General features: G+C 52.7%; 1 protein-coding gene across 2 annotated transcripts in view; it reads right to left on the reverse strand.

Moving 5' to 3' along the window:
• KAZN (kazrin, periplakin interacting protein) overlaps positions 1 to 27,344 on the reverse strand; it is a 515,581-nt gene that overhangs the window by 55,706 nt on the left and 432,531 nt on the right. For both annotated transcript variants that reach the window (XM_007980471.3, XM_037985377.2), the window contains exons 4-7: positions 19,549 to 19,719; positions 6,775 to 6,964; positions 3,644 to 3,774; positions 302 to 352 (exon numbers count right to left, since the gene is read on the reverse strand). In XM_007980471.3, coding sequence (XP_007978662.3) covers positions 302 to 352; positions 3,644 to 3,774; positions 6,775 to 6,964; positions 19,549 to 19,719 — 543 coding nt within the window. The remainder of the gene's footprint in view (positions 1 to 301; positions 353 to 3,643; positions 3,775 to 6,774; positions 6,965 to 19,548; positions 19,720 to 27,344) is intronic.

Below are 27,344 nucleotides of genomic sequence, written 5' to 3' on the forward strand. Positions count from 1 at the left end.
GAGCTTTTCAATAATGATGGGAATTTTATAGAGCTGGCTGCCAGGGTAAGCCATGGCTAGGGCATCAGGACAGAGGACATGTGTGCACTCAGCAGCTCCACAGCCCCGCAGGGCACAGGGCCAGGTGGGCCCAGGTGCTGAGCCTGGCTCAGGCCCCAGCCCACCTGAGACTCTGGAAGTGGCATAAATCCTCTCCACCTTGGGTGTGCAGCATGGATGTGGGCTCAGGGGAACAGAGAGTGAAGTCATAGCCAAGGTGGGGTGGAGGGAGGGCCCAAGTGGCCCGGGAGGGCACACCTACCTGTACAATAGGGTTGTGCAGGTTCTTCTGAACTGGGCCGGGACTGTCGCCCTGTAGCCAGAGGAGAAGAGGAAGATGAAACGGCAGAGACATGTGACACAGGAGAGCAGAGGCGGCCCGTGCAGTGTGGGGCCTTCCGTGGAAGGATGCCATCCCTCAGGGACCACCCTGCCTCTGAAGTCGGGAGCCCACCCCCCATCTCCTGAAGCAGATACCCCCAGATGGCTTATTGCTGGGGCCTAGAATTTCCCCAGAGGCCCTGGGGTCCTCCTCTCCTGCCTGGTCTGGCCTCTCAACCCCCAACATCTTCTGACCAACAAATCAGCTACTCCAGGGCGTCTAAGTTCCTGTCCCCATCAGTCCACTGACTTAGAGCTAGAGCTTGGTTAGACTTGGTGCTTTTCATAAAGAAATGTAGTTTTATAGAAAAAGCACAAAATAAAGAATTTTGGGACAGAAACAAACTTAGGAGACCATGTAGCTTCTGTCTTCCCCTACAACCAACACAGTGAATCTCTGTTTGTGCAGAGGCAGGCAGGACTCGTTAGCCCTATTCACAGATATCAACAGAGGCAGCAGAGAGTCCACTACCATGGAGCTAATTAGATGCAGAGCTACAACTCGAAGTGGGGACTGTCAGATTCCTCCTGGCACAACGCTCCTTCCAGGCAGGAGCTCCAGGGTAATGCACACTTGGTCCTGAGCTTTGGGCTGCCCCAGAAGAGGTCTGAGCTCCTTCCCTTTTTCTTAGGGGGCCTCAGACAGGTCCCTAGGATGGGCAGGTAGGATATTTCCATTGTGTTGCCAGCCCTGCCCTAGGTGGGTGCAGAGGGAAGCCTTAATAGCCTGCGGGGGTACAAAAGCCTTCACTACATCCCAGAATCAGTCTGTCCTGCCTGGAGCCCACAGATCCTTTGGATCAAAACAGTCATTACTAGGGAGACGCCTGGTGGTTATTTCTGACTCCTGGTGGTTATTTCTGGAATTGCAAGCACAATGCCAAGGTCCATCAACCTTCTCCAACCTCTCTATGCTGAGTCCCTACTTCTGCTCTAAATTAGTGGCCAGAGGGTGAGAGGATGAGGCAGTCATTAGTCCAGGCTGCACTATTCTTGCTGGTGGAGGTCAGATGCCCAAGGCAAAGGGTTACCTGTAGCTATTTTCGGGCTCTTCCTGGCTTACCTTTGTGCACACCTGTTGAGATGGGGGGATAAAAGGGGTTGAAGAAGTGAGGGAATTTAATGAATGGTAGTTTAGTCTTCAGTCTCAAGGTTTGCAAACAGAACCCATTCTGAAGGCAGCTAAAATAGTTCCAATCCGGATAGGAACATCTTTGCCAAATCTATGGGTAAAGAGAATGGGGCCTGCTCACTGAAACGCCTGTATGCAGACAAATCAAAGCACCCATTTCCTGGCAGCAGGCATGTGCCAAGGCTATGGTGGGCAAAAGGCCAGGGCTGGGTCAAGTGCAATTCAAGAGGCCTTTGGAGAACTCCTTCTGCAGAATGAGATTTTTCCAGCAGCATTTCTGCTGCCAGAGTCCCCATGGGCCCACCATGAGAAGGCAAAATATGGCCATGGGAGGAAGGTATTCTCAATTGGGATGAGAACGGTGCAGGGACACTGCTGGTTCTAGATGTAATTCCACAGTGGTCCTTCAGAATCAGGGAATGGATGTCAGAGACCCCTCTAGTGGCCCAGCTTCCTTGCCTTGGTTCTGTTAGTCAAGATAGCCTTTGTCAGTAGGATTCTCTCCTGGGGACAAGAGAAGAACATACTGCTTCCTTAAAGCACCAGTATAAAACAGAGACTCCCGCTGGGTGCAGCGGCTCATGCTTATAATCCCAGCACTTAGGGAGGCTGAGATCAGGTGTTCAAGATCGCCTGAGGTCAGGTGTTCAAGACAAGCCTGGCCAACATGGTGAAATCTCATCTCTACTAAAAATACAAAAATTAGCCAGGTGTGGTGGCATACACCTGTAATGTCGGCTGCTCAGGAGGCTGAGGTAGGATAATTGTTTGAACCTGGCAGGTAGAGGCTGCAGTGAGCTGAGACTGCGTCACTGAACTCCAGCCTGGGTGACAAGAGTGAAATTCCATCACACACACACAAAAATAAATAAAATAAAACAATAAAAAAGAGAATCCCAGCCTGAGCAGGGCTCCAGGCTGCAAATGACCTTCTTCCCACTCTGAGGAGGCCGTCGAAGGTCCCCAGGTCAGCAATCCCTGCCGCCCACCTCAGCAGACTGAAGTAGCTTCTCTGAATTTTAGTCTCAGCTATTTTTATAAGCACTTTTCATTGTTACTGTGGATTGAAAAAAATGGTTCCATCATTATGACTCATCTATAGGAAAGTGATTGATCTTTACACATTGATTTCCAAGCAGCACTGTTATGTACATGCTTATTATTCGTTCTAATAGCTTTTCAAGTAAACTCTCTTGAGTTTTCCAGGTAGAGAATCATGTCATTGGCAACTAATGGTTTTGTCCAAAGTGTTCACCTCATTTCTTTTTTATTATCTATTTCGCTGGTTAATAAAGTGGCATTAACTGTGTTTTGGGAAAAGCCATCTTGCGCATTTGAGGATCTAACCCTGTGATGTCTCTGTCTTTAGGATATGCAGAGGAGAGCCTCTGCATTACCAACTGTGTGACAGAACACAAATTCAAGGTGGTCTCCACACCCGGACCCCAATATTTCATGCTAGAGCCTCGACATGGCTTCCGACTGTCCTCAGAAGCTCGACCCATCTTCATTTACTCCCTCACTGTTGCACAGCCCATCTGTCTGCCCCACTAGTCATCAAGAGCTAGGTAGCTAGGGGCTCTGCCTTCTGGGAGCTGGTGCCCAGCATGCAATCACAAGTGTTTGATGAAATAAGCAAAGGAAACAAACTTAGACCATATTCACACGCCTCTCCAGAGGCGATTCATGCCAAGACTCCTGGATCAGGATGGAGAGCTGGCTCTAAAGGGAAATGAGGCCGTGCTGGGGAGGCCCTGAGCTCTGGAAGGTAATGCGTGGGAGGAGAAGCCCACAGTCCCAGACAGGGCCCACTGGGGCAGAGTTCCAGGCTGCGCCTGCGGCCGACCCAGGCCCACTTCCTCTGGATTCTCCTCACCCTCCCGGACACAAGGAGCAAACGGGCCTCATTCCTTTTTCTCCCCACATCCATCGCTTCTTGCAAAAGGAAAGAACAGAACAGGAAATGCATTCGCCAGAGTGCTCCCTGGGTGGACGAGAGGAAACAGCGAGTATGGCTTCACCCCGCCACCCCCACCCCTGTGGTTTCTGGGCAGGGCCCAGGGGCCCAGGCCCCGCTGCTGCTGGCCTTACGTTGCAGAGGGAGTGCGTCCGGTGTCGAGGGGAGTTGATGTCGCTAGGTGTGGACGACCGGTCGCCTTCGGCGGCAGATGCATCGGAGATGACAGAGGGCTGCCGGGAGTGGCAGGGGCTCACCCTGACCGCTGGAAAGCAGGGACAGCTGGTGAGTGAGGGATGGAGAGAATGTCCTCGCCCGTACTGCCTTGGCGGTTATGCCACCCAACATCCCCGTTCTGCAGATGGGAACACTGAGGTGTAGAAAAGGGAAGAGACTTGCCTGGTTCTCCAACCCCCTACTCCACAGCTCCACACATTCCCATAGACCTGCTGCTGGGAAAAACCTCCCATAGCCTTTGGATCCAATGAACCCTCATCCACCAGCATGAACGAGGAGAAGACGTGGAAGTTTTCAAGTCTTCTTCTCATTCCAAGTTCAAGTCTCCTCGTTTCCAAGTCCAATATAGGAAAGTGCTTGATGTTTATAAATGCATTTCTAAGGAGCACCGTGATGCATTAATACTTGAGTACTCTGTGACTCTGCTCATATGCTCCCACCACCTGGACATTCCTAGACCTGGTACAATCCTAACCACTGCCCCCAATTGGTTTCCCAAACGAGAAACCTAAAGGCCACCACCACTTTCTCTCTTTCCCCCATATCCCACATCCAATCAGTAGCAGCAGCTCCAAAAACATTGCCCCAAATCTGCCTGCTTCTCTCCCACCGCATTGCCACCACTGACTCTTGCCTGGAAGACCACGCGGCCTCCTGGTGGGTTGCGTCGACTCCACTCTACACACCAGAGCATGAGCCACCAGCATTTCATCTCTCTTCCTCCTGGCCTCCAAGATGGCCTGATGTGCCACGGCCCTGCCTACCCCAGCAGCCTCAGCTCGAGTCACATCAGCCTTCTGACTGCCTGAGACAGGTCATATCCCCCTGCCTTGGTCTCTGCCATTCCTGTTGCCCATCAGGGGCACCGTCATCCTCCAGGTCTCAGTCTGTCCCGAGAGGCCTTCCCCAGTAATCAGCTCTCCCTACTTTGCCTTGTTGTTTCTCATCAAAGTGCCTGTTTTTGGCTGGGCATGGTGGCTCACGCCTGTAATCTCAGTACTTTGGGAGGCCGAAGAGGGAGGACTGCGTGAGCCCAGGACTTCGAAACCAGCCTGGGCAACACAGCAAGACTCCATCTCTCCATCCCAAGAAAAAGTGCCTGTTTTCTGTTGATTTCTCTCCTTGTGCTAATTACAATCTGTCATTGTTCTGCTTGTTATTTACTTATTTATTTTTGAGACAAGAGTCCTGCTCTGTTGCCCAGGCTGGAGTGCAGTGGCACGATCTTTGCTCACCACAACCTCTGCCTCCTGGGTTCAAGCAATTCTCCTGCCTCAGCCTCCTGAGTAGCTGGGACTACGGGCGTGTGCCACCAAATCTGGCTAATTTTTGTATTTTTAGTAAAGACAGGGTTTCACTATGTTGGCCAGGCTGGTCTCGAACTCCTGACCTCGTGATTTGCCCACCTTGGCCTCCCAAAGTGCTGGGATTACAGGCGTGAGCCACCGCACCTGGCCTGCTTGTTATTTAATAGTATATTTACATGTCATATCTGTACACTGACAACATCTGTTCTGTGAGGGCAGGCGCCCTGGGTGTCTTATCCTGTTGAATCCCAGAGCTCATGGTGCCTAGCACATAGTAGGTACTCAATAAATAGTGGCTGAATGAAAGGTCCAGACCAGAAGCCACAGCTCAGAAGCCCTTCCAAGTCCCCAGCAGGTTGCTCTCCTGTCTGCAGGCATTGGCACTGGATGGAGAAAGCATCTTTTGTTTGACAAGACCGGCTAAGCACCTACTATGTGCAGGCGGTATGCCAGCAGGTAGGGTAGCATTCCTGCAAAAGACAGTCTTTGCCACCAATGGCCGTATGCTCTAACACAGAAGATTGGTGGCTGAAGGAGCCCTGGCTTTGGAGTCAGTTCCAATCTGGGTGAGTTTACCCTACAGGCTGTGTGACCTTGAGCATCCTGCCTGGCCCCTCTGAGCCAGGTTTGTTATGTGTAACACGGGGGTGGATGCCAGTGCTATCAATCCCAGAGAGTAGTTGCATGTATGATGTGCCTACCACAGTGCCAGGCACTGGACAGATGGGAGGAGTCATGTGACAAATGCATCAACAGCAAACCCGAGGTAGGGTAAGAGGTGCTCTGATGCAGGTGAGCACCCAACTTTACAGGAGCATAGAGGACACAGGGGAGAGAGCACGGAAGGCTTCCTGGAGGAGGCGGTGTCTGATAAAATGCATGGAGATGGTTGTATGTGCGGCAGATACTGTGGAGGAGGAAGGGCCCAGAGGGCAGATCCGTCAGCCTGTCCAGGCTTTCCCAGACCAGAGCCAGCTCCATTGAGGAGAGGCCCTGCAGAGGTAGATGAGGATGACCAAACTTGCATCTATCACAACTTGCATCTATCACGTAAGGGCACCTACTTGCAGAAGGGACAGAGAACAGAGCAAGGTGGCCTGCAGACGTGCAACAGGACAGCGAGGAGTTTGGAGCCTGTTCCATGGGCAGTGGGTACAGATGCTGCCCAGAGGCCAGACTTTCCTGCCGAGTGCCTGGAACAAACACCTGTGACATTGACATCAGCCCCTCCTGGATGCCCTGTGATTGGCCAGAGCTGTCAATCAAGCAGTTCTGCTGCCTCTCCTGCCAAAGGATGCCCATGTGACTCTGACGTGGCCAATCAGAGTCTTTCTGTAGGATTTGCTATGGACACAGCAGGAAGAGATAGTTTTTCTTCCTTAAGTCTTGAGCTGTGAGGGTCTTAAACATCTGGAACTGCAGGGGACTATTTTACTTTCTTGCAGAAAGAGACAGTCTAAAGATGAGGTCAAAAGGAGGTGGGCAGAGCTAAGAGATGGAGAGACATGGTCAGAGGGACCCAAATAGTGTTTGAACCTCTGGATCCAGCTACACCTGCTGTCCATCTCTTAGATTTTTCAGTTACACGAGTCCAAGGTCTCTGCCCCACACCCCCTAAGCTGCTGTAGTGTGAACAAAGAAGCTGCCTCTCCCACTGGGTCGGATGGCCTCCTGTGAAGCCCCTCGAAATCGTGGTGGGGCCGGGCCAGGGCAGAACTCACCTTGCCGGTCCGCCGGGTGAGGGGGGTGTGAGTGGTAGAGAGTCTGTTGACTCTGCCGGATGGCTGCGGTCAGCGGGAGGTCCGCCTGCACCACCCACTCCTGGTTGCCATTGAGCACCGTCTCGCCCGGCATGGCGAGGGAATGCCGCTTGGGGACATCCTTGGTCAGCGTAGCTAAGGACTGTTTGGCCTGGAGAGAGCAGGAAGACAGGAAGAAGAAGTCACAATCAAGGGGACCTCTTGGCCAGATGCTCGGCACCGCCCGCCGCCATGGGAGAAAGCCCTGAACTTCTGCACCCGGTATTGCTAGCTCTGCATCGAGCGCCAATTGTAAGTCAAGCACCGGCCCTGCGACCGTGTGAGGGAGGAACTGTCATTCTCCCCGTGAGACAGCTGGAGGCGCAAAGGCACGGAGAGGTGTGGAGCCTGCCTTGGGATCCCACAGCGCAGAAGTGGCAGAGCCAGGATCAAATCCAGACAGAGCCCAAGCTCCAAAGAACTGTGCCAGGGCCTGGCCACCTCATCAGACAACTCTAGGGGGCGCTGCTTACATAAACATGGTCCCTCTTGGTCTCCCCATCTTCTATAGTGGGATCCTAAAGTTCAGAATGGTGGAGTAATTGGCTCAAAGTCACACAACAAGTAGAAGAAGTGGAGTTTGAGCCCAGTTCGGTCTGACTTTTGTCACATTTGTGTCAACTTAACTCACCCGAGAGCTCACCTGGGGGTAACCCACCAACAGCAAAGTGAGACCAGAAATAGAGGGGGTCCAAGAACACTCCTCTTTTTTGTTTTGAGATGGAGTTTCACTCTGTTGCCCAGGCTGGAGTGCAGTGGCTCACCTCACTGCAACCTCTGCCTCTGGGGTTCAAGCAGTTCTCCTGCCTCAACCTCACATGTAGCTGGGATTACAGGTATGTGCTATTACACCTGGCTAACTTTTGTATTTTTAGTAGAGACAGGGTTTCACCATGTTGGCCAGGCTGGTCTCGAACTGCTGACCTCAAGTGATCCACCTGCCTCGGCCTACCAAAGTGCTGGGATTATAGGCGTGAGCCACCGCGCCCGGCCCCAGGAACACTCTTATCACCCATTCTTTTGGATTCTCCAAGGACTAGCCAGGATTCAAGTCTGACTGTAAGAAAAAGGTGTTTTGGCTCCCATTAGTTTAACTCCTTGCAAGGTTGAAGGCTGCTTCATCTCCCTTTCACAAGGTTTTGCCAGAGAAGAGCCATGTGCACCTTCTGCAGAACCAGCAAGGAGATGGGCAGGTGCATGATCAGCCTACATGACCAGCTCCTGCTTGAATGCAGGCTGAGGAGAGGGCAGATCCTAAGCCCAGCTCTCAGGAGCCCACGCCAAGAACATGTAAGACAGGAGGGAGCCCAGGGACAAGTGTGGGGCTGAGCTGGGGCCGGGAGGCCACCTTGACTGGTCACACAGGTCTTCCTTTCTCTGCCCAGTGTCCGAGACCTCTTTCAGCTGTGTTATCTCCCCCTAGAATATGTGGGGTTTTATTAAAAGTGATCTCAAATTCTTTTGGGGAGAAAAAGCGCAGTATTAGAAATGTGTTAATGCATATTCTTTTTTTTTCTTCTTCTTTTTTTTTTTTTTTTTGAGATGGAATCTCGCTCTATTGCCCAGGCTGGAGTGTAGTGGCACGATCTCGGTTTATTGCCACCTCTGCCTCCCAGGCGCAAGCAATTCTCCTGCCTCAGTCTCCTGAGTAGCTGGGATTACAGGTGCCTGCCACCATGCCTGGCTAATTTTTTGTATTTTTGGTAGAGACAGGGTTGCACCATGTTGGCCAGGCTGGTCTCAAACTCTTGACCTCAAGTGATCCACCCGCCTCGGCCTCCCAAAGTGTTAATGCACCTTCTTTTCATCACAGTCATTTTCTACCTCTGATTGGCTCCACAGGCTCATGACAGGGCAGAGGAGACAGGGAGATGCCCAGGGGTCCCCCGCACTGAGGTTTTGGGTGAACACTGATGTTTCGGGGGTAGCTATAGATGGCAGAGCCACTATGAGTGCTGGCTTTGCCTCTCATCTGAACACAGATTTAAAAAAAAAAAAATCCATTTCATCTCTCCACAACCTTTCCAACCTTGCCCCAGGCCTGGAGTTCTTCCTGGCAGAGCAGAGGTTCTTGAGACAGGGTCCCACCAAGAAATGGGCAGTCCTCGGCCTAATGCCTGATGCACTCTCATCACATCGACCAGCTGTGTTATTTTAGACAAGTCACTCCCTCCTCTGAGCCTCAGTTTCCCCATCTGTATAGTGAAAAGCCTGGACCAAGTGATCCTCAGGGCTCCTTCCAGCTCGGACACACTAGAAGTCTGTGAAATCACTTCCGTCCCACTGCCAGCTCCCAGGGAATAGAAATCCATGCCGCAGAGGCTAAGCTGAGGGTGCCAGCCTTGCCCCCCAAACCTGGCTTGCCCCTGCTCTGGCCGAGAAAACCCCCTGTGCTCTGCCACCCTCATGCGCTCCATGCAACAGTGCTGGGTTGCGGGCAGGGAGTTAGGGATTATCTGTGCAGTGCTGGGTTGCGGGTAGGGAGTTAGGGATTATCTGTGCAGTGCTGGGTTGCAGGCAGGGAGTTAGGGATTATCTGTGCTCAACAGGTAAGAAACCAAAACTCAGAGAGATTCAGGGACTTCTCCAGTGGGTACAACATGCAACCTGGGTACCAAAGCCTGGCGCCTGACTGGCAGCCGAGTGTGGTTTCCCCTAAGCCCACGTTCCTGCGGGGCAAGAAAACAACCAGCACAAATGACGTGGGCCAGTCCTGTCTGCTCACCAGAGTCCCCAGCACCTGGGCTGGGGCTGGGCACATCCAGGACACATGCCGGAAGAACCTGCAGGTTAAATGGAAGCAGATCCCTGCTTCACAGAGCCTTTGTTGTGTTGATGGCCCAGGGAACAGCTCTGTGGTCCTACTGCAAGAACAATGGGGTCACTTTTCTGTTTAAGGAAGGAGTGAAGCTGGGTGTGTCTCGAGCCTCTGTACATTCTCCTGCCTCAGCCTCTCGAGTAGCTGGGACTACAGGTGCCCGCCACCACGCCTGGCTAATTTTTTGTATTTTTAGTAGAGACAGGATTTCACTGTATTAGCCAGGATGGTCTCGATCTCCTGACCTCATGATCCACCCTCCTTGACCTCCCAAAGTCCTGGGATTACAGGTGTGAACCACCGCACCCGGCCCTCGGGTATGTCTTTATCAGCAGGCCCAGGATCATGGAGACCCACACTTCCTGAACCACCACACCCAGCCCAGGTGAGTCAGTGGCTGCACCTGCCTTCCCTCCAGGTGTGCGTGCACACAGCCTCCTGGCCCTCCACACTGCTACACTCGCAGTCTTAGGGGGATGCCCCACTCCCTTGCTTCCTCCTGACCAGTCCATCTGGCTGCCCAGAAAGTGCGACTCGGGAGAAGTGAGCACCCAGGCTGGTCTGCTGTCATACGGCAACGAACCCTCAGCTCTCCCGTCCTGCAAACACTCCCAGCTGCATGCATAGGAAGCACAGGATTGCACAAGCCAGCCCCTGAAACAAGCAGCCCTTGGAGGGAGCATGGGAGGGAATGAGGCAGAGGCCTAGGCGGGGTGGCTCTCTGAACCCATCCGCTTCCCTCCCAGGCAGGGCCTCATCTCTGTCTGGGCCTGGGAGTGGCATCTTCCATCTCAGTAGGCAGCTTGACATCTTTGCTACCTGACAACTGGGAGGTCCCCTACGGTTGGTCCTTCAGAATGGGGTGGCTGTACCTGTGAGTTCTAAAGCACAGGGATCTCTCAAACTGTCCACTCTGCCCATTCAGGATTGTAAAATTCCAAGGCAGAGCTATAATGGAGAGGAAGAGCAGATGACACATGTGAAGTTTCATGTGAAATACATGCACCTGCTTGCACACCCATGTACCCATACACATGCACATACACACATATACACACATGCACACATGCACACACATACACACAAAATACACACATACACACACATACACATGTGTATGCACCAATATAATTTGGCTGTGTCCCCACTCAAATCTCATCTTGAATTGTAGCTCCCATAATCCCCATGTGTCATGGGAGGGACCTGGTGGGAGGTAATTGAATCATGGGCGTGGGTTTTTCCAGTGCTGTTCTCATGATAGTGAATGAGTCTCCTGAGATCTTATGGTTTTATAAAGGGCAGTTCCCCTGCTCAAGCTCTCTTGCCTGCTGCCATGTGAGATGTGCCTTTGCTCCTCCTTCACCTTCCACCATGATTGTGAGGCCTCCCCAGCCATGTGGAACTGTGAGTCCATTAAGCCTCCCTTTCTTTATAAATTATCCAGTCTCAGGCATGTCTTTTTTTTTTTTTTTGAGGCGGAGTCTTGCTCTGTCGCCCAGGCCGGAGTGCAGTGGCGCGATCTTAGCTCACTGCAAGCTCCGCCTCCCTGGTTCATACCATTCTCCTGCCTCAGCCTCCCGAGTAGCTGGGACTACAGGCGCCCACCACCACGCCCAGCTAATTTTTTGTATTTTTAGTAGAGACAGGGTTTCACTGTATTAGCCAGGATGGTCTCGATCTCCTGACCTCATGATCCGCCCTCCTTGACCTCCCAAAGTCCTGGGATTACAGGTGTGAACCACCGCACCCGGCCCTCGGGTACGTCTTTATCAGCAGCCTGAGAAGAGACTAACACACACACATACACACGTACACACACACACATTAGATCCTCTCCCGTGCCAATTGACACATTTCTCTGACTAATCTCTTCCAGTAAATGCAATTTAATGCTGGGAACTCCCCTTGGGCTCTGACTCTTCTCCTCTCTGAGCCTCCACCCTCTTCCAAGCACTGGGAACCCGCAACATCAAGCTCCTGGGAATGGTTAACTTGACACAAATGTGTCCATGTCACAAAAGTCAGACAGAACTGGGTTGAAACTCCATTTCTCCTACTTAACTTGCTGTGTGACCTTGAGCAAACTACTCCACCATTCTGAACTTCAGGGTCCCACCATATAAGACGGTGAAACCAAGAGCGACCATGTTTATGTAAGCAGCGCCCCCTGGAGTTGTGCGACGAGGTGGCCAGGCCGTGCCACAGTTCTCTGGAGTTTGGGCTCTGTCTGGATTTGATTCTGGCTCTGCCACTCTGAGCTGTGGGATCCCAAGGCAGGCTTCACATCTCTCCGTGCGTTCGTGCCTCCATCTGTCCAACAGGGAGAACGACAGTTCCTCCCTCACATGGCTGCTAGGGAGAGTGCTTGGTCCAGGGTAAAAATACCCAATAAATATTAGTGATTGTTATTAAAGAGTCTCTATTTCACAAGCAGGGATGATGCGATGATGTGAGGAGTAACTCACACCAGGGTCAAGGATCTGGGTTGGCCCACTGTCTCAGAGCAGCCATGTGCTCAGTTAGGATTACCTGTGGACTCCCTGAGCCTGGGCGGTGAGACCCATGAGGCAAGGAAGGGGAGATGGGAGCACAGGGCCCTGCCCTCGCCCACCTTTTGGCTGGGGCCAATGGCAGTTCCTGTTGACCAGGAGGGCCTGAGGATCTGCTGATCCGGAGGCCACGATGCACCCATCCCATCTCCCATATAAGACAGCAAGCCTGGCCCTGCAGGCACGTCGTGCCCAGAAACCGAATCCTCTACCGGGTCCTTCAGCAGATGTGTGCTTGTCTAGGGAATGTTTCTCTGGGGTAAAGACTGGGAGGATCCCGACGCAGGAGCCTCTGAGCAGACACCGGAAGCTTGGTGCTCCTGTGCGGATGGCACATTGTGCCAAATGCACACTGAGGGGGCACAAGGACACCTTCTTCCCGTGCTTCATATACACACTCTATGGCACAGCTAAGTTCTCCTTGGGGGGAAGCCGGCTGGGATCCTCTTTCACAGATCTCAGGGGTACGGGTGGGAGCAGGTCCAGCAGGGAGGCACCGGTGTGAGCTGATGAGGCAAATATGGGCCATAACACCAAGGACCAGTGACCAAGGACCAGTGACCAAGGACCAAAGACCAAGGACCAATGCAGGCTCTGGCTGTGGAGGGGAGGCTCCTGTGGGGGCAGCGACAGGCTTGGCTCAGGTGGGCTCGGGTGTGGGCAATCCTGCCCTCATGCAGGGTGGCAGGCCCCCCACCACTCTGGGGTCAGATCTTGCCTGGGAACTGGCTTGGCAAGGGCTGGTCCAAATGGTCCAAAAAGGCGGTGGCCAGGGGGCTGGAGGTGGCACATTTGGGGCAGACTGCTTTCGCTGCAGCTGAGAATGGGCACAAGGGGCATGGACTCAGAGTGTGGCCATTAAAAAGGAATCTGAGGCTTGGCCAACACCATCTGCTTCTCTGCCTGCTCATCCCTCACAGTTCCTGCCTCTCCTCTGGGCCTGTGGTGGCTGTCTTTTTTACAAATGAGGAAACTGAGGCAGGAAAAGGTTAAAGGTGACATGTGCGAGGTCAAATACTGATGAGTGGAACAGGCATGAGAATCCACGTCTCTTCCTCCCCAGTGGGGTCTAAGGACAGGGTGGCTCTAGAGCAACGTCAGCACAGAGCTGTGAATGCTGACCGAGTTCTGCGGCTGCCTTCCGATTCACCCCCTGCCTCACTGTCACTAGGGGGAAGGTTCGGTTCTACTCTACTCTACTCTACTCTACTCTACTCTACTCTACTCTACTCTACTGAGATGGAGTCTCACTCTGCCACCCAGGCTATTCTATTCTATTCTATTCTATTCTATTCTATTCTATTCTATTCTATTCTATTCCATTCCATTCCATTCCATTACATTCTATTGAGATGGAGTCTCACTCTGTCATCCAGGCTATTCTATTCTATTCTATTTCATTCTACTGAGATGGAGTCTCACTCTGCCATCCAGGCTACTCTACTCTACTCTACTCTACTCTACTCTACTCTACTCTACTCTACTCTACTGAGATGGAGTCTCTGTCATCCAGGTTGGAGTGCAATGGTCTGATCTCAGCTCACTGCAACCTCCACCACTTGGGTTCAAATGATTCTCCTTCCTCAGCCTCCCGAGTAGCTGGGATTACAGATGCCTGCCATCATGCCTGGCTGATTTTTGTAATGTTAGCAGAGACGGTTTTCACCATGTTGGCCAAGCTGGTCTTGAACTCCTGACCTCAGGTGATCCACATGCCTCAGCCTCCCCAAAGTGCTGGGTTTATAGGCGTGTGCCACTGCACCTGGCGTATAGTTCTGATTTTATACAGCAGGGAACTAAGGCTCAGAAAGGTTAAGTCCCTTGTCAAGGGTCACACAGACAGAAAGTAACAGGACCCAAACTGGGACTCTGTTAGACTCAAATAGCCCAGGCCCAGACAGATAGGAATATCTGATTCTCACAAAATGTCCTACTTGATGGAGGGATGCTTCCAGTCTGGGGTGATTCTGCACTCTGGGGGACATGCGGCCATGTCTAGAGTCTACTGCTGTGACACTGGGAGCTGGGGTGGGGGGTGCTGCTGACATCCGGTGGGTGGAGGCCAGGGAAGCTGCAGAGCACAGGGCAGCCCCACCAGTTATATGGCCCCAGACATATCTGGTGCTCTTATTTACAGAAAGCACCGTCAACTGAAGAGCATTTCCCACGCTGCAGTGCCCCTCGTGGGCAGCGAGGTCAGTGTAAGCTGGGCTCCTGGGGACAGGGCCAGTGTGGGGGGCAAGCCCATGGTCTCAGGAGCAGGCAGCCCTGTCTCCCAGCCCCACATGTGACTAAGGAGGCTGGTGGGGAAGGCCTGTGGACTGAGGGAAGGCTAGTAAGGGAGCTGCCTCCTCAGGCCCTGGCTGTACTCCCGTCAAAAGTCTCCCCAGCAAAGCCGTCAGGCCATGGAGTTCAGGACTGCCCGATCTCCAGCTCCAAAACCATAAGAATACAGACCTCATTGAAGATGGGATACTTTCTGGGGAGATGAAATTGTTCTGGAATTAGACAGAAGTGGCGGTTGCCCAATGTTGTCAACATGCTGAAAACACTGAACGGCATGGCCAACCACCCATGCCCAACGACCAAGGATCAATGCAGGCTCTGGCCATGGAGGGGAGGCTCCTGCAGGGACAACGGTAGGCTCAGGTGGGCTCGGGCCTTGACATTCTATGTCAATAAACAATATTTGAGACATACACACACGCACACGCACACACACAGATGTGCGTGGTCCCATGGGGCCAATGTGGTTACAGAGAAGTTGCCGTGTGGGTGGTAATGCCTGGTTCGATCAGGATTTAACAGGAAATGCTCCCAGCAAGGGTGGATGGCTGGGCGGGCCTCAGGGTGCCCACGTTCATTGCTAAATGCCAGCAGAGGGCTTTGCTTCTTGGGAAACGTCTGCAGAAGCAAATGTCTTTCTGGTTTTTCCCCAAGTGAAGCAGTGAAGAGGGTGTGTGGGGCGGCCTGGAGTTGGCTCCTCAGGACACAGGGGGAGGGACGATGCCTGGATCCTGACGGGCCACTCACCCCTCACTTGGCACCAGTCTGGGCTCTTTCCCCAATACCTGCTTTCCCAGTGGCCTCCGGGTCACCGGCAGGTGTGAGCTTTGCCACAGAGGGAACTGCCCAGCACCAGGGGCTACAGCCAGGACCCCTGGGTAAAGGGCAAGTAAATGGCCCAAGATGGGGCACTGGGCACGCTGCATGGACCTCACTGAGGTAAGATTTCATCGGAAGAGAAAAGAGACATGTTCATCCCCCCAGCTGCAGGGGCTGCTGAGCGCACCATTCCCCCGGGCCTGGCTCCCCACCTCTGCAGCTGGGGCGCTGCTTTTTTTTTTTGAGATGGGGTTTTGCTCTCTCGCCCAGGCTGGAGTGCAGTGGTGCAATCTCGGCTCACTGCAACCTCTGCCTTCTGGGTTCAAGCGATTGTCCTGCCTCAGCCTCCCGAGTAGCTGGGATTACAGGTGCCCACCACCATGTCCAGCTAATTTTTGTATTTTCAGTTGAGTCAGCGTTTCACCATGTTGGCCAGGCTGGTCTTGAACTCCTGACCTCAAGTGATCTGCCCGCTTTGGCCTCCCAAAGCCAAAACATTACAGGTGTGAGCCACCACACCTGGTCTGCAGCTGCCGTGGCTTCTGCCACTGCTAAGCCGCGCCCTCCACCTCCCCACTGCACCTGTGGACCCTGACTTCCTTCCAACCCACCCTCTATGCTTCCACTGGCAGAGCAGAGCTGCTTCCTGTTGCTTGCAACACAGGACTTAAGGCATCCCCCGAGGAAGGGTCAGCCGTGCACTGGGGGAGCTGGGCCTGCAGGCAACATGGCCTGGCTGTGAAACTCTAGGGATGGCGGGCAATAGAGGGAAGCTGCAATCAGGTGGACACACCAACAAGACTGGGGCCGTCACAGCTCCCCGTGAAGCCCCCTCCCTCTGCCTCCAAGCCCTGGATAGACACTGCCTGTGCTGTTAACATGAACATAAACCAATCAACCTGAGTTGCCAACATTCACACGGGCGGATGCATCTGATGCCTGCCAGAAGGCGGCCAGAAGTTGAGTTTTCTTGGCCAGAATGGAAACAGTGGGAGTGGAAGCCAGGGTGAGCTGGATCCTAGGCCGGAAAGACCCAGGGCGTCCTTGGATGCCTAAGGCCAGGATTCCAAGGAAGGAAGACACATCTGTCTGTCCACAAGTCATGAGGAAGACCTGGGAGAACAGGGGCCTTTTCCTGGTCTACAAGTTCAAAGATTTCTGTCTGGGCTGCACGTAGCAGCAGGGCCTCCAGTATTATCAACTCCGTTGGTGGGAACCCCCGGACCCCAGAAGTCCCTGCCGCCGCAGCTTCTTCCTGCCCAGTAGTTCTCACCACTAGGGGTCAGCATTGGACAAGGAGACCTAGGAGAGGCCCAGGGATCCTGCCCCGGCCTGCCCTGGGGGCCTGGTCCTTAGTAAACCATCCTGCTGTGGTTACCACGTCCAGGGATCCGGGCCCAGTGCCAAGTGCTTCTCCTGCTTTATTTCTTGGAAATCCTCACAAGAGCCCTACAAAGCACAGTCAACTCCTGAACAACGTGGGTTTGAACTGCATGGGTGCACGGGTCCAATTATCGGCAGATTTTCTTCCACCTCCATCACCCCTGAGACAGCAAAGCTAATCCTTCCTCTCCTCCTCCTCCTCAGCCACTCAGCATGAAGACAACAAGGATGAAGACCTTGATGATGATCCTCTTCTTCCACTTAATGAATAGCAAATATATTTTCTCTTCCTTATGATTCTCTTTTTTTTTTTTTTGAGATGGAGTCTTGCTCTGTTGCCCAGGCTGGAGTGCAGCGACTCGACCTTGGCTCACTGCAACCTTCGCCTCTCAGGTTCAAACGATTCTCCTGTCTCAGCCTCCCGAGTAAATGGGATTACAGGCACCCACTGCCACACCTGGCTAATTTTTGTATTTTTAGTAGAGATGGGGTTTCACCATGTTAGCCAGGTTGGTCTCAAACTCCTGACCTGAAGTGATCCACCCTCCTCGGCCTCCCAAAGTGCTGGGATTATACATCTGGCCTGTGCTGGGATTATACGTCTGGCCTGATTCTCTTAATAACATTGTCTTTGCTCTAGCTTACTTTATTCAGAGAATACTGATATGGTTGGCTCTGGGTCCCCAGCCAAATCTCATCTCTAATTGTATCCCCACGTGTCAAAGGAGGGACCAGGTGGAGGTAAGTGGATCATGGGAATGGTTTCCCCCATGCCGTTCTCGTGATAGTGATAGAATTCTAACGAGATCTGACGGCTCACAAACGTGTGGTAGTTCCTCCCGTGCTCATTCCCCCTCCTGCCATCTTGTAAAGGTACCTGCTTCTCCTTTGCCTTCTGCCATGATTATGAGTTTCTGAGGCATCCACAACCGTTCAGAACTGTGAGTCAATTAAACCTCTTTCCTTTATAAATTACCCAGTCTCAACTATTTCTTTATAGCAGTGCAGGAATGAACTAATACAAATACAGAAAACGAGACAGTTAACACACAAAAGATGTGCTCACTGACTGTTCTCAGTAAGGCTTCTGGTCAACAGTGGGCTATGAGCAGTTATGGTCTAGGGGAGTCAGAAGTTATACATGGATTTAGCTGCACAGGGGATCAGCACCCCTAAGCCCTGTGTTGTTTAAGAGTCAACTCTATATGCCATTATCTCTGTTTTGAGTTGATGCATATGGAGTCCAGAGAGGTGAAGGCTCCTGCTCAGTCACACAGTTGGGAAGCACCTGGGGCTGGATTCGAACCCAGATCACATGGCTGTAACCACACTGTTAGCTGGCATCAGCTCTCTGCAGGACAACAACTCTTCTAAGAGCTATGTCCTCCCCCTGCCCCTACTCTTCAGGAGCTCCTCCCACATTCTCCTCTCGGCCTCTGTCACACTGAGCCCCTGGTGGCTTCTGGAGGCCTCTCTAGCCACAAGCTCCCTGCAACTGCCCAGCCACCCTATGGGGAAGGTAGGGTGGGATTAAGACCCCAGTCCGGGTATGGTGGCTCACACCCGTAATCTCAGCACTTTGGGAGGCTGAGGCAGGTGGATCATGAGGTCAGGAGTTTGAGACCCGTCTGGCCAAGATGGTGAAACCCCATCTCCACCAAAAAATACAAAAATTAGGCAGGAGCAGTGGCGGGTGCCTGTAATCCCAGCTACTTGGGAGGCTGAGGCAGGAGAATCGCTTGAACTCGGGAGACGGAGTTTACAATGAACTGAGATCATGCCACTGCACTCTAGTCTGGGTGACAGAGCAAGATTCTGTCTCAAAAAAAAAAAAAGACCCCACTCCCAGCGCAGTAACAAGTAAAAGGCACTGAAGCCCAGAACAGTTGAGTGAGCAGCCCAAGGTCACACAGGAGCAGGCAGAACAGACCTCCAGGGCGCTCTCTCCCGACCCGGACCCTCTGTCCCCACACACAAAGGCTACGCATCTCCTGGGAACACAAAGCGTCTGGAAGTATTTTGAGGGTTTGGTTTGGGTTAGGAAAAAATTATTTGTTTCCTTAATGACCCAAGTAAGACATTTTTGCTGCACAGACATTTGAGAAGAGGCCAATAAACAAACAAATAAAAGTCGCTACCACTCTGAGAGAATGAATGTTAGTATTTCCATGTATTTCCCCCCAAATATTTTCCTAAGCAAATATGTATATTTTAAACAAATTTTTTTTTCCTTTCCTTTTTTTTTTTAAAATTTTTTTTTGGAGACAGGGTCTCACTGTCATCCAGGCTGGGAGCAGTGGCTCACTGCAGCCTCCACCTCCTGGGCTCAGGCAATCCTTTTGCCTCAGCCACTGGAGTAGTTGGGACTACAGGCATGTACCATGCCTGGCTAATTTTTCTGAATTTTTTGGTAGAGAAGGAGTTTTGCCATGTTGCCCAGGCTGGTCTCAAGCTGCTGCGCTCAAAAACAATCCGCCTGCCTCGGCCTCCTGAACTGCTGGGATTACAGGCATAAGCCATCGCACCTGGCCTTTTTTTTTCCTAACAGTAGGTTGGGGTGTGTGGAAAAGTGACTGTTTTCCCACCATCTCCACATTCCCTAGGCCCGAGGCAGGTGGATAAAAGCTTGGCCCAGGCTCTGGGGTCATGGTCTTGGAGGGACACTTACAATGCATTGCAGAAAGCCCCCTCCCGCCGCGGACCCTGCCCCTCTGCTTGTGTTCTGCTCTGCCCCACCCACCCCACCCTAGGTCTCCGAAGTGAGTCGATGCCAGACGTCCTGGCTCCCAGCATGGCACTGCTAGCAGATGCCAGGCCCACCTGGGTGGGGAGGGTTCTCACCATGGCCAGCTCGGCCTCCAGTTCCTTCATCCGGTTGTCCTTGAGGTCCAGCTGGGAGCGCAGTGCCGTGGCGTGGTCTGTGGCCTCCTTGGCTTGGCGCCGCAGCTCCCACTTCTCACGCTCCAGCAGGTCCTTCTCCTTGGCCAGCGCTTTGACCGCGTCCTCGCTCTCCTGCGGGAGGGACAGGGAGAGAGCACCGTGGGTGTGACAGCCAGGCTCTTCCTGGCCCAGGGACGCCTAGAGGGGGCCTAACCCCTAGATGGAAAAAGAAGTGGGGAGGCCCCATGACCTGTGTCCAGGAGCTCTGGCTCTGTGGTGGGAAAGCCGTGGGCACGAACTCCAGCCCTGCCACAAACTAGCTGGAAGATTGGAACAGAGACAAACCCAGTAGATGCTGAGTAAATCCTTTTTGCGCTGCATGAATGAATAAGTGGGCAAATGACTGCTTTGGGTAAGTCATTCTACCTCATCAAGTCTGGGTCCCCCGTATGTAAAATGGGGCAGGAGTCAATCCTACTTGTTTCAAAGAATTCTAAAGGCCAAATGACTGCACATGTGGGAGATACTGAACACAGTCTGACAGAAGTTAGGGTGCAATAGTTGTTCTGGGGCTTTGTTCTGTTTGGTAAATTGTGTTCATCACAGGGAAACAAGATCAACAGTAAGGAGGCACCAGCGACCCCAATTGTCTGGACTGCCACAAGGTCCGGCCACCACCCCACAGGGTCACAGCCTCTGAGAGAAATAGCTGCTGTGTCCTGGATGCAGCACAGTCCTCAGCCGCTTGCCCGAGCCCCTCCCCAGGCTGGCCCTCCTGCATAAGCTGTTTTCTGTGATTGTCCAGGGAAGGGCCAGGCCCCGGCTGTGCCAGTCCCCAGAGCAGAGCCAGCAGGGAAGGACCAGACAGCTGAATCGGGGCTGTGACCTCTGTTGGCCACAGCAAAGTTTCAGAACAACAGACGTCCTTTTGAGAAGGACAGTCCCAGCGGGGAGCCCTACCCATCTACCCAGCCACCATCTTCCCATTCACCAAACTGAAAGCAAATCCAAGGTCTCCGTGTGGCCTGGGACCGTGGAGGGAGGCCACTACCCTGCCTTGTCTCACAAACGTGTCTCTGAAGGCCTCACTTCCAGATGGTGAAAGAGGGGGAGGCCGAGGGAGAACTTGGCCTTTTCTCTGTGGCTGTCACAGAGCTGTAGCTATGGCCTTGGTTCTGGAGACAGAGAGAGAACCTGGGCCAAATCCTGGCTTTGCAATGACTGTTGTGAGTCATCCCTGCCTCAGTTTCCCCATCTGTAACCAGGGGATAACACCACATATGCTTTGGAGCGTTTGTGTGGGTCTGCATGAGGGAATCCACCTGGAGCGTTCTGCATGGGACTGGGCTCCCAGCAGGCACCTGCTCGCTTCACTCAGATCGCTGCTCAATTGTCTCCTCCTCCGAGAAGCCTTCCCTGGCCACCCATGTAAGAAAGAAGCCCCAGGCCCTCTCTAACCTGTTTTCTTTATTTGAAGCTGATACTGGTCTGTTATTCAAGCGATATTTGTGGATATTTGTCTGGTACAAACCAGACAAAAATCCCTGCACTCCTGGAGCTTATAGTGAAAACTTCTGCTACAGTGTAGAACTGACCACCGGGGTAAGGGTTGTCCCTGAGAACCCGCTGGTATACAAGAGGCTGCTTATAAAATGTCCCTGAATTAGGAGGAAGCCCCACTAGGACCCTCAGGATCATTTTTGTCTCATTGCAGTCACTGATTCACACTACTACTCATGAACAGACCAAGGGCTCTAGGCCGGGTGGGAAGGCCTTGTAGGTGCTTTCAAGTTTTGGACTCCCACCTCCTTGGGGTCACATTCCACGGCAGCAGGAAAGCTGGGCTCAGCAGCAACTGTCATGGAATGTTCTGTACCGTGCTAAGGGTTTTAGGTGCATTATTTAAACCTCACAACCACCCCTCAGTCAGGGACTACGATTATCCCTATTTCACAGATGAGCAAATTGAGGCCCAGAGAGGTAAAACAACTCCGCCAGCCCATAGACAGTGTGGTAGAGGCCTCAATCCCTGCTGGTAGCTGAGGCAGGAAAGGAACTGAAAGGAGACCCCTGAGAAGTCTGGAACTGGAAGCGGGTTGGAGGTGGCGGGAATTGACAAGGGTGGGATTTGGCCAAACCTCATGAGGCCTTGGATGACAGGCCTGGGAGCTGAGGTTCTGTGGAGCTGCCAGCACTCGGGGATCACATGGACATAAGAGGGGAGTGTGGCCGAGGCAGGCAGATCACCTGAGGTCGGGAGTTCGAGACCAGCCTGACCAACATGGAGAACCCTCGTCTCTGCTACAAATACAAAATTAGTGGGGAGTGGTGGCACATGCCTGTAATTCCAGCTACTTGGAAGGCTGAGGCAGAAGAATTGCTTGAACCCGGGAGGCAGAGGTTGCGGTGAGCCGAGATTGCACCATTGCACTCCAGCCTGGGCAACAAGAGCAAAACTCCGTCTCAAAAAAAAAAAAAAAAAAAAAAAGGAGTGGAATAGGGAGGGGAGAGGAGGGGGCTTCAGGGGCTTATAGGTCTGGCTGGGGGCTGGGCGCAGTGGCTCACGTCTGTAATCCCAGCACTTTGGGAGTCTGAGGAAGGTGGATCACTTGAGGTCAGGAGCTTGAGACCAGCCTGGCCAACATGGTGAAACCTCTTCTCTACTAAAAAAGTACAAAAATTAGCCAGGTGTGGTGGCGCACACCTGTAATCCCAGCTACTCCAGAGACCAAGGCACAAGAATCGCTTGAACTCAGGAAGTGGAGGTTGCAGTGAGCGGAGATCATGCCACCGCACTCTAGCCTGGGCAACAGAGCGAAACTCCGTTTCAAAAAAAAAAAAAAGGCTGGCTGGGGAGGTGACAGTAGTGGGATGAAAATGGCCTGTTTTAATGTGGCCTCTACACACGGAATCACCCTGTGTCTAGCCCTCAGCCTGGCTGCCTGGCCTGCTGCGTGAACTTCCTCAGCTGGGTTTATGGAGAGTCCTCCAGTCGCCCTTCCATCTGCAGTCATGTGACAGGGAAAGTGCATTTGGCGCAGCTTTCGGAGATGTTGCAATTTTGCCACATTCTGTTTCTTGTTTGTTTTTGTTTCCTTTTCTCAAATTTTTTTGAGATGGAGTCTCGCTCTGTCCCCCAAGCTGGAGTGTAGTGGTGCGATCTCGGCTCACTGCAACCTCTGCATCTGGGCTCCAGGCAATTCTCCTGCCTCAGCCTCCTGAGTAGCTGGGACTACAGGTGCACACCATCACATCTGAATAATTTTTGTATTTTTAGTAGAGGCAGGCTTTCGTCATGTTGGCCAGGCTGGTGCTGGACTCCTGACCTCAGGTGATCTGTCTGACTCAGCCTCTCTAAGTGCTAGGATTACAGGCGTGAGCCGCCATGCCCGGTCATCGGCCACATTCTGGACAGACCAAGACCCCTCCTTTGTCAGCAGCCTTGTTTCTCCTGTGCCGTTCCCCTACCCCCAGGAGCTCAGGGCCTGGGGTCCTTCCTGTTGCCTGTTCCCGTGGAGTCCTGCAGGGGTCTCCTGGAGAAATTGGGTAGGCCACGGCAGACTGAGTGGGCACAGCCGAGTGGGCCAGGGAACCTGAGGGTTCCAGTCATCCTGTTCCAGGAGGACATTTATTTTGCACACAAAATGCAAATCATTTTTGATAGCCAGCTGCAAGATCTTGGAAGAGGTGAAATAAAACCAGGACTTGTGGTTTCAGTTTTGCTAAACTGGCTCTAAACATATGTCCTTGGGTCAGTCACTTGACCCTTGTGGACCTCAGCCTTCCCACCTGTAAAATGGGGCTGGACCCAACAATGACTAAAATATTGTTTAAATGTTGCCATTCCACCGATCTGCCGGACCTACAGGAGCGACTCTCTCTACTTCTAATATTAACATCTTAGTATTAAAGTATTAATTGTTAATAAATGAGTGTTTTCGAAGTTTCATTTTTCTAAATGAACCTGAAGGGCATGATGAAGTCGATCAATAAAAGTGGCACTGGCTGCTCAGCTGTGGCCACAGGGAGCCTGGCAGCCACAGCCACGGGGCTTCTATTCAGTAGCGTCAACCCCACCCCAGCTGCCAGTCAGACTTGGGGGATGCCCCTAGTCACCTACGACTTAAAACATGACACGGTGCTCTCCATGGGAATTTTATTGCCAAATCTGAGCTGGATGTAACACTTCGAGATGGATATATTAATTACCCTGATCTGATAACTATACATCCCATGGATCCAAACATCACTATGTACCCCATGAAAATGTACCATTTTTGCCCAAACAATTTTAAAAAACAAATTTGACATATCATTAAAAGACACAGAGAAGCACTGGTATGAAATGCTAGGCTGGTCATGAAATAGCCAGCGCTCTACCCACAGCTCATGGGGACAGCTGTGACCTCCTCTCTGTGGTCAGCCTTGGGTTGTTGAAAATGGCAAACAGTGGGAATCATTCCTTTGTTCCTCTGAACACGTACTGAGTGGTGTGAGGAGGTTGGCCCAGGCAAGGCCCAGTCCTATGAGCTCTGGGGCCGGGACTCTGGGACTAGACCTCCTGGGTTTGCACCCTGCCTCTACCCTTTCCATAATGATGTGGCCCTGGGCCTGAGACTTTACCTCAGTCTTAGTTTTCACCTATTAAATGGGGGGAATAGGGACAATCACTCCTCAAAGGATTGCTATTAAAGTAGCAAATGTGAAGAGATGAGGGCAGTGTGTGTGCACAGTAGGTGCATAATAAACATCTGCTACTGGTAATACACATTCATGTCTGTATACAGTAGGTGCACAATAAACATCTGTTGGTAATAGCACATTCATGTTTGTATACAGTAGGTGCACATGAGATGTCTGTTACTTGTCATGTTCATGCCTGCATACAGCAGGTGCACAATAAACATCTGCTATTGGTAATATCATGTTCATGCCTTAAACAGTAGCTGCACAATAAACATCTGCTATTGGTAATACCATGTTGATGCCTGTATACAGTAGGTGCACAATAAACATCGGATATTGGTAATATCACATTCATGCCTGTATACAGTAGGTGCACAATAGACGTCTGCTATTGGTAATACCATGTTCATGCCTGTATACGGTAGATGCACAATAAACATCTGCTATTGGTAATACCATGTTCATGCCAGTATACAGTAGGTGCATAACAAACGTTTGGTATTGGTAATACCATGTTCATGACTGTATACAGTAGGTGCACAATAAACATTTGCTATAGGTAATACTATGTTCATGCCAGCTCCTGCTGAGGTGGCCTCTGAAGGCAGCCATCACCACAATCCTTGCCAGGACGATTACCTGGTAACAGTGCCATCTTTTGGATCCTCTTGGACTCTGCTCAGCACCCTCTTGCTTTTTTTTCTTTCTTTCTTTTCTTTTTTTGAGATAGGGTCTCATTCTGTTGCCCAGGCTAGGGTGCAGTGGCACAATCTTGGCTCCCTGCCACCTCAACCTCCCTGGCTCAAGCAATCCTCCTGCTTCAGCCTCCCAAGTAGCTGGGACTACAGGCGTGTGCCACCCTGCCCGGCTAATTTTTAAAATTGTTTTGTAGAGATGGAGGTCTCACTCTGTTGTCCAGGCTCGTCTGGAGCTCCTGGGCTCAAGTGATCCTCCCACCTTGGCCTCTCAGAGTGCTGGGATTACAGGCGTGAGCCACCGTAACTGGCTGCTTTTCTAAATCCTGATATGTCCTTCTTCAGGGCATGCGTTCTCAGGGAGCTCCTTCTTCCAGCTCCTGATTCCTGGGTCCTCTGAGACCCTCTGTCCCTCCCAGAAGGTCTTGTCTGGGTTCCTTTCTGCACAGGTCTTGCCTCTCCAACCTTTTCCCAGAAAGCAGGCCTACGACTGGGGTCTGTGTGGGACCAGCCACAGCTCCACTCCTGCCCACCTGGGGCCTTCATTTCCTCCTCTGGGTTTGCCAATGAGACCAACACCAGGGAGTGGCAGGTGAGGGGACAGCAGAGGGGCTTCGAAATCCACTGTGGAAATTTCATGATCAAATGGCTGACTCCGAATCCACGAAGGCAATAATGATAATAATGATAATGACAATAACAGTAGTAGGCATATGCCCCTACTTCCCCTTGCTTTCCATGCCCTGGGAACCTTAGCGCTGACAGCACTGGGCTGTGAGTAGTTGCAATCTTTATCCTGCTTTGCAGATGTGAAGGCTGAGACCAGGGAGAGTCATCTGTTTGCCCGAGCCACCCCCTAGCAAGTGCAGAGGTGAGATTCTAACCTAGCTGTCTGCTCTTAATCCCTGTGCAACCCTGGTCCCAGGAGGAGGAAGCTGGTGGCTGGGGGGACAAGTACAAGGGTCAGCTTGGAGCCTGTCTCCTGCCCTGGGGCCAGCACATCACTGAAGGCTGTGGGCTGGTTCTCTGGCCCCACTGCATCCCATTCCCAATAAACAAGAGGTAACTAGGTTTCCATGCTCCTGGGCATGGGGCTGGTCAGGCAGAGGCTCTCCCTGCCTTGCCCACTGAAAAAAGACCAAGCTCCTTGGGCTGAGGATGGAGAAATGAGAGAGGTGGACACAGAAGGGGAGGCAGGGAGCAGAGGCGAACAGAAGATGCTGTGCTGAGTGCCAGGGGGCAATGGGGTTGGGGGAAGAGGGGCACAGCGCAGGGGGAAGGCACGCAGGCTCTGCACCTAGGCCCTGTAAGCCCCTGCCCTGCCATCACCGGCTACATGACTGTGGATGAGTTATTTCCCCTCTCTGTGTCTGTCGGCTCATCTGTGAAATGGGAGGATAACCATATGCCCCCCAGTGTCCGTGTGGGTGTTAAATGAATGGACACACACGAGGCTCTGAGAACTCTGCCTGCAAGCCCTTGAAGTACACACGGTAACTCCCACAGCACGCGCCTGTGAGCATACACGTGTACCTGCATCATCAGAGAGGAGAGTGGGGTCCCCTACCCCTCCCTCTGCATGGAGGTCACTCTGAGCCCCTGGCCTCTGACTCTCTGCTGGTGGCCAAAGGCAATGCTGCTGAGAGAGCCTCGCCCTAAGGAGCAGACCCCAGGCCCATGAGTTGCTTCCCATGCCAGAGTCTCAGAAAGCAGCCTCTGCGGGCTCCCCTGCCTCCCTCTGCCTCGCTTCTGGGTCATCCCTTTCCTGCCAAACCGTTTGCCTGTGGCAGGCATGGGGAGGCTCAGTTCATCTAACATGAAGGGGAGCCAGGCCGAGCAGGCAGGGCAGGGGGAGCTGGGTAGGCAGGGCAGGGGAAGGCTGGGCTGAGCAGGCAGGGCAGGGGGAGCTGGGCGGGCAGGGCAGGGGAGGGCAGGGCAGGGTAGGGGGAGCCCGGTCCCGCTCTCAAGTTGGGCACTGAGGGCAGCTAGAAGTCCCAGATCCCTGTCAGGGGCTGTCGTGGCTCGGCCCAGAGAACTCTTGGGGCTCCTTTCATCATAGAAAGGAAGTGATGTGCGTGCCCGGGAGGTGACAGTGTGCAATCACTGGTGAAGACCAAACTGGGTGGTGGGGGCCAAGCATCTAGATTCCAATCCAGTCTGGAACACTCTGGTCTCTTAACTCCGCTCAGAGGCAGCATCTGGGAAGGGACTCATTCACCTGGCCTGCTGCTTCCCACTGTTCAGAAAAGGAGCCTCAAGCTGAACACCCTGTGACAAGGGCTGTGACCAAGGTGCCTACGCAGGGCAGAAAACAGAGGCCGGAGGTGCATTCAGCTCGAGGCTGGAGTACAGTGGCGCGACCTCGGCTCACTGCAA

This window comes from Chlorocebus sabaeus, chromosome 20 (genome assembly GCF_047675955.1).
Source record: "Chlorocebus sabaeus isolate Y175 chromosome 20, mChlSab1.0.hap1, whole genome shotgun sequence".
NCBI classification, from domain to species: domain Eukaryota; kingdom Metazoa; phylum Chordata; class Mammalia; order Primates; family Cercopithecidae; genus Chlorocebus; species Chlorocebus sabaeus.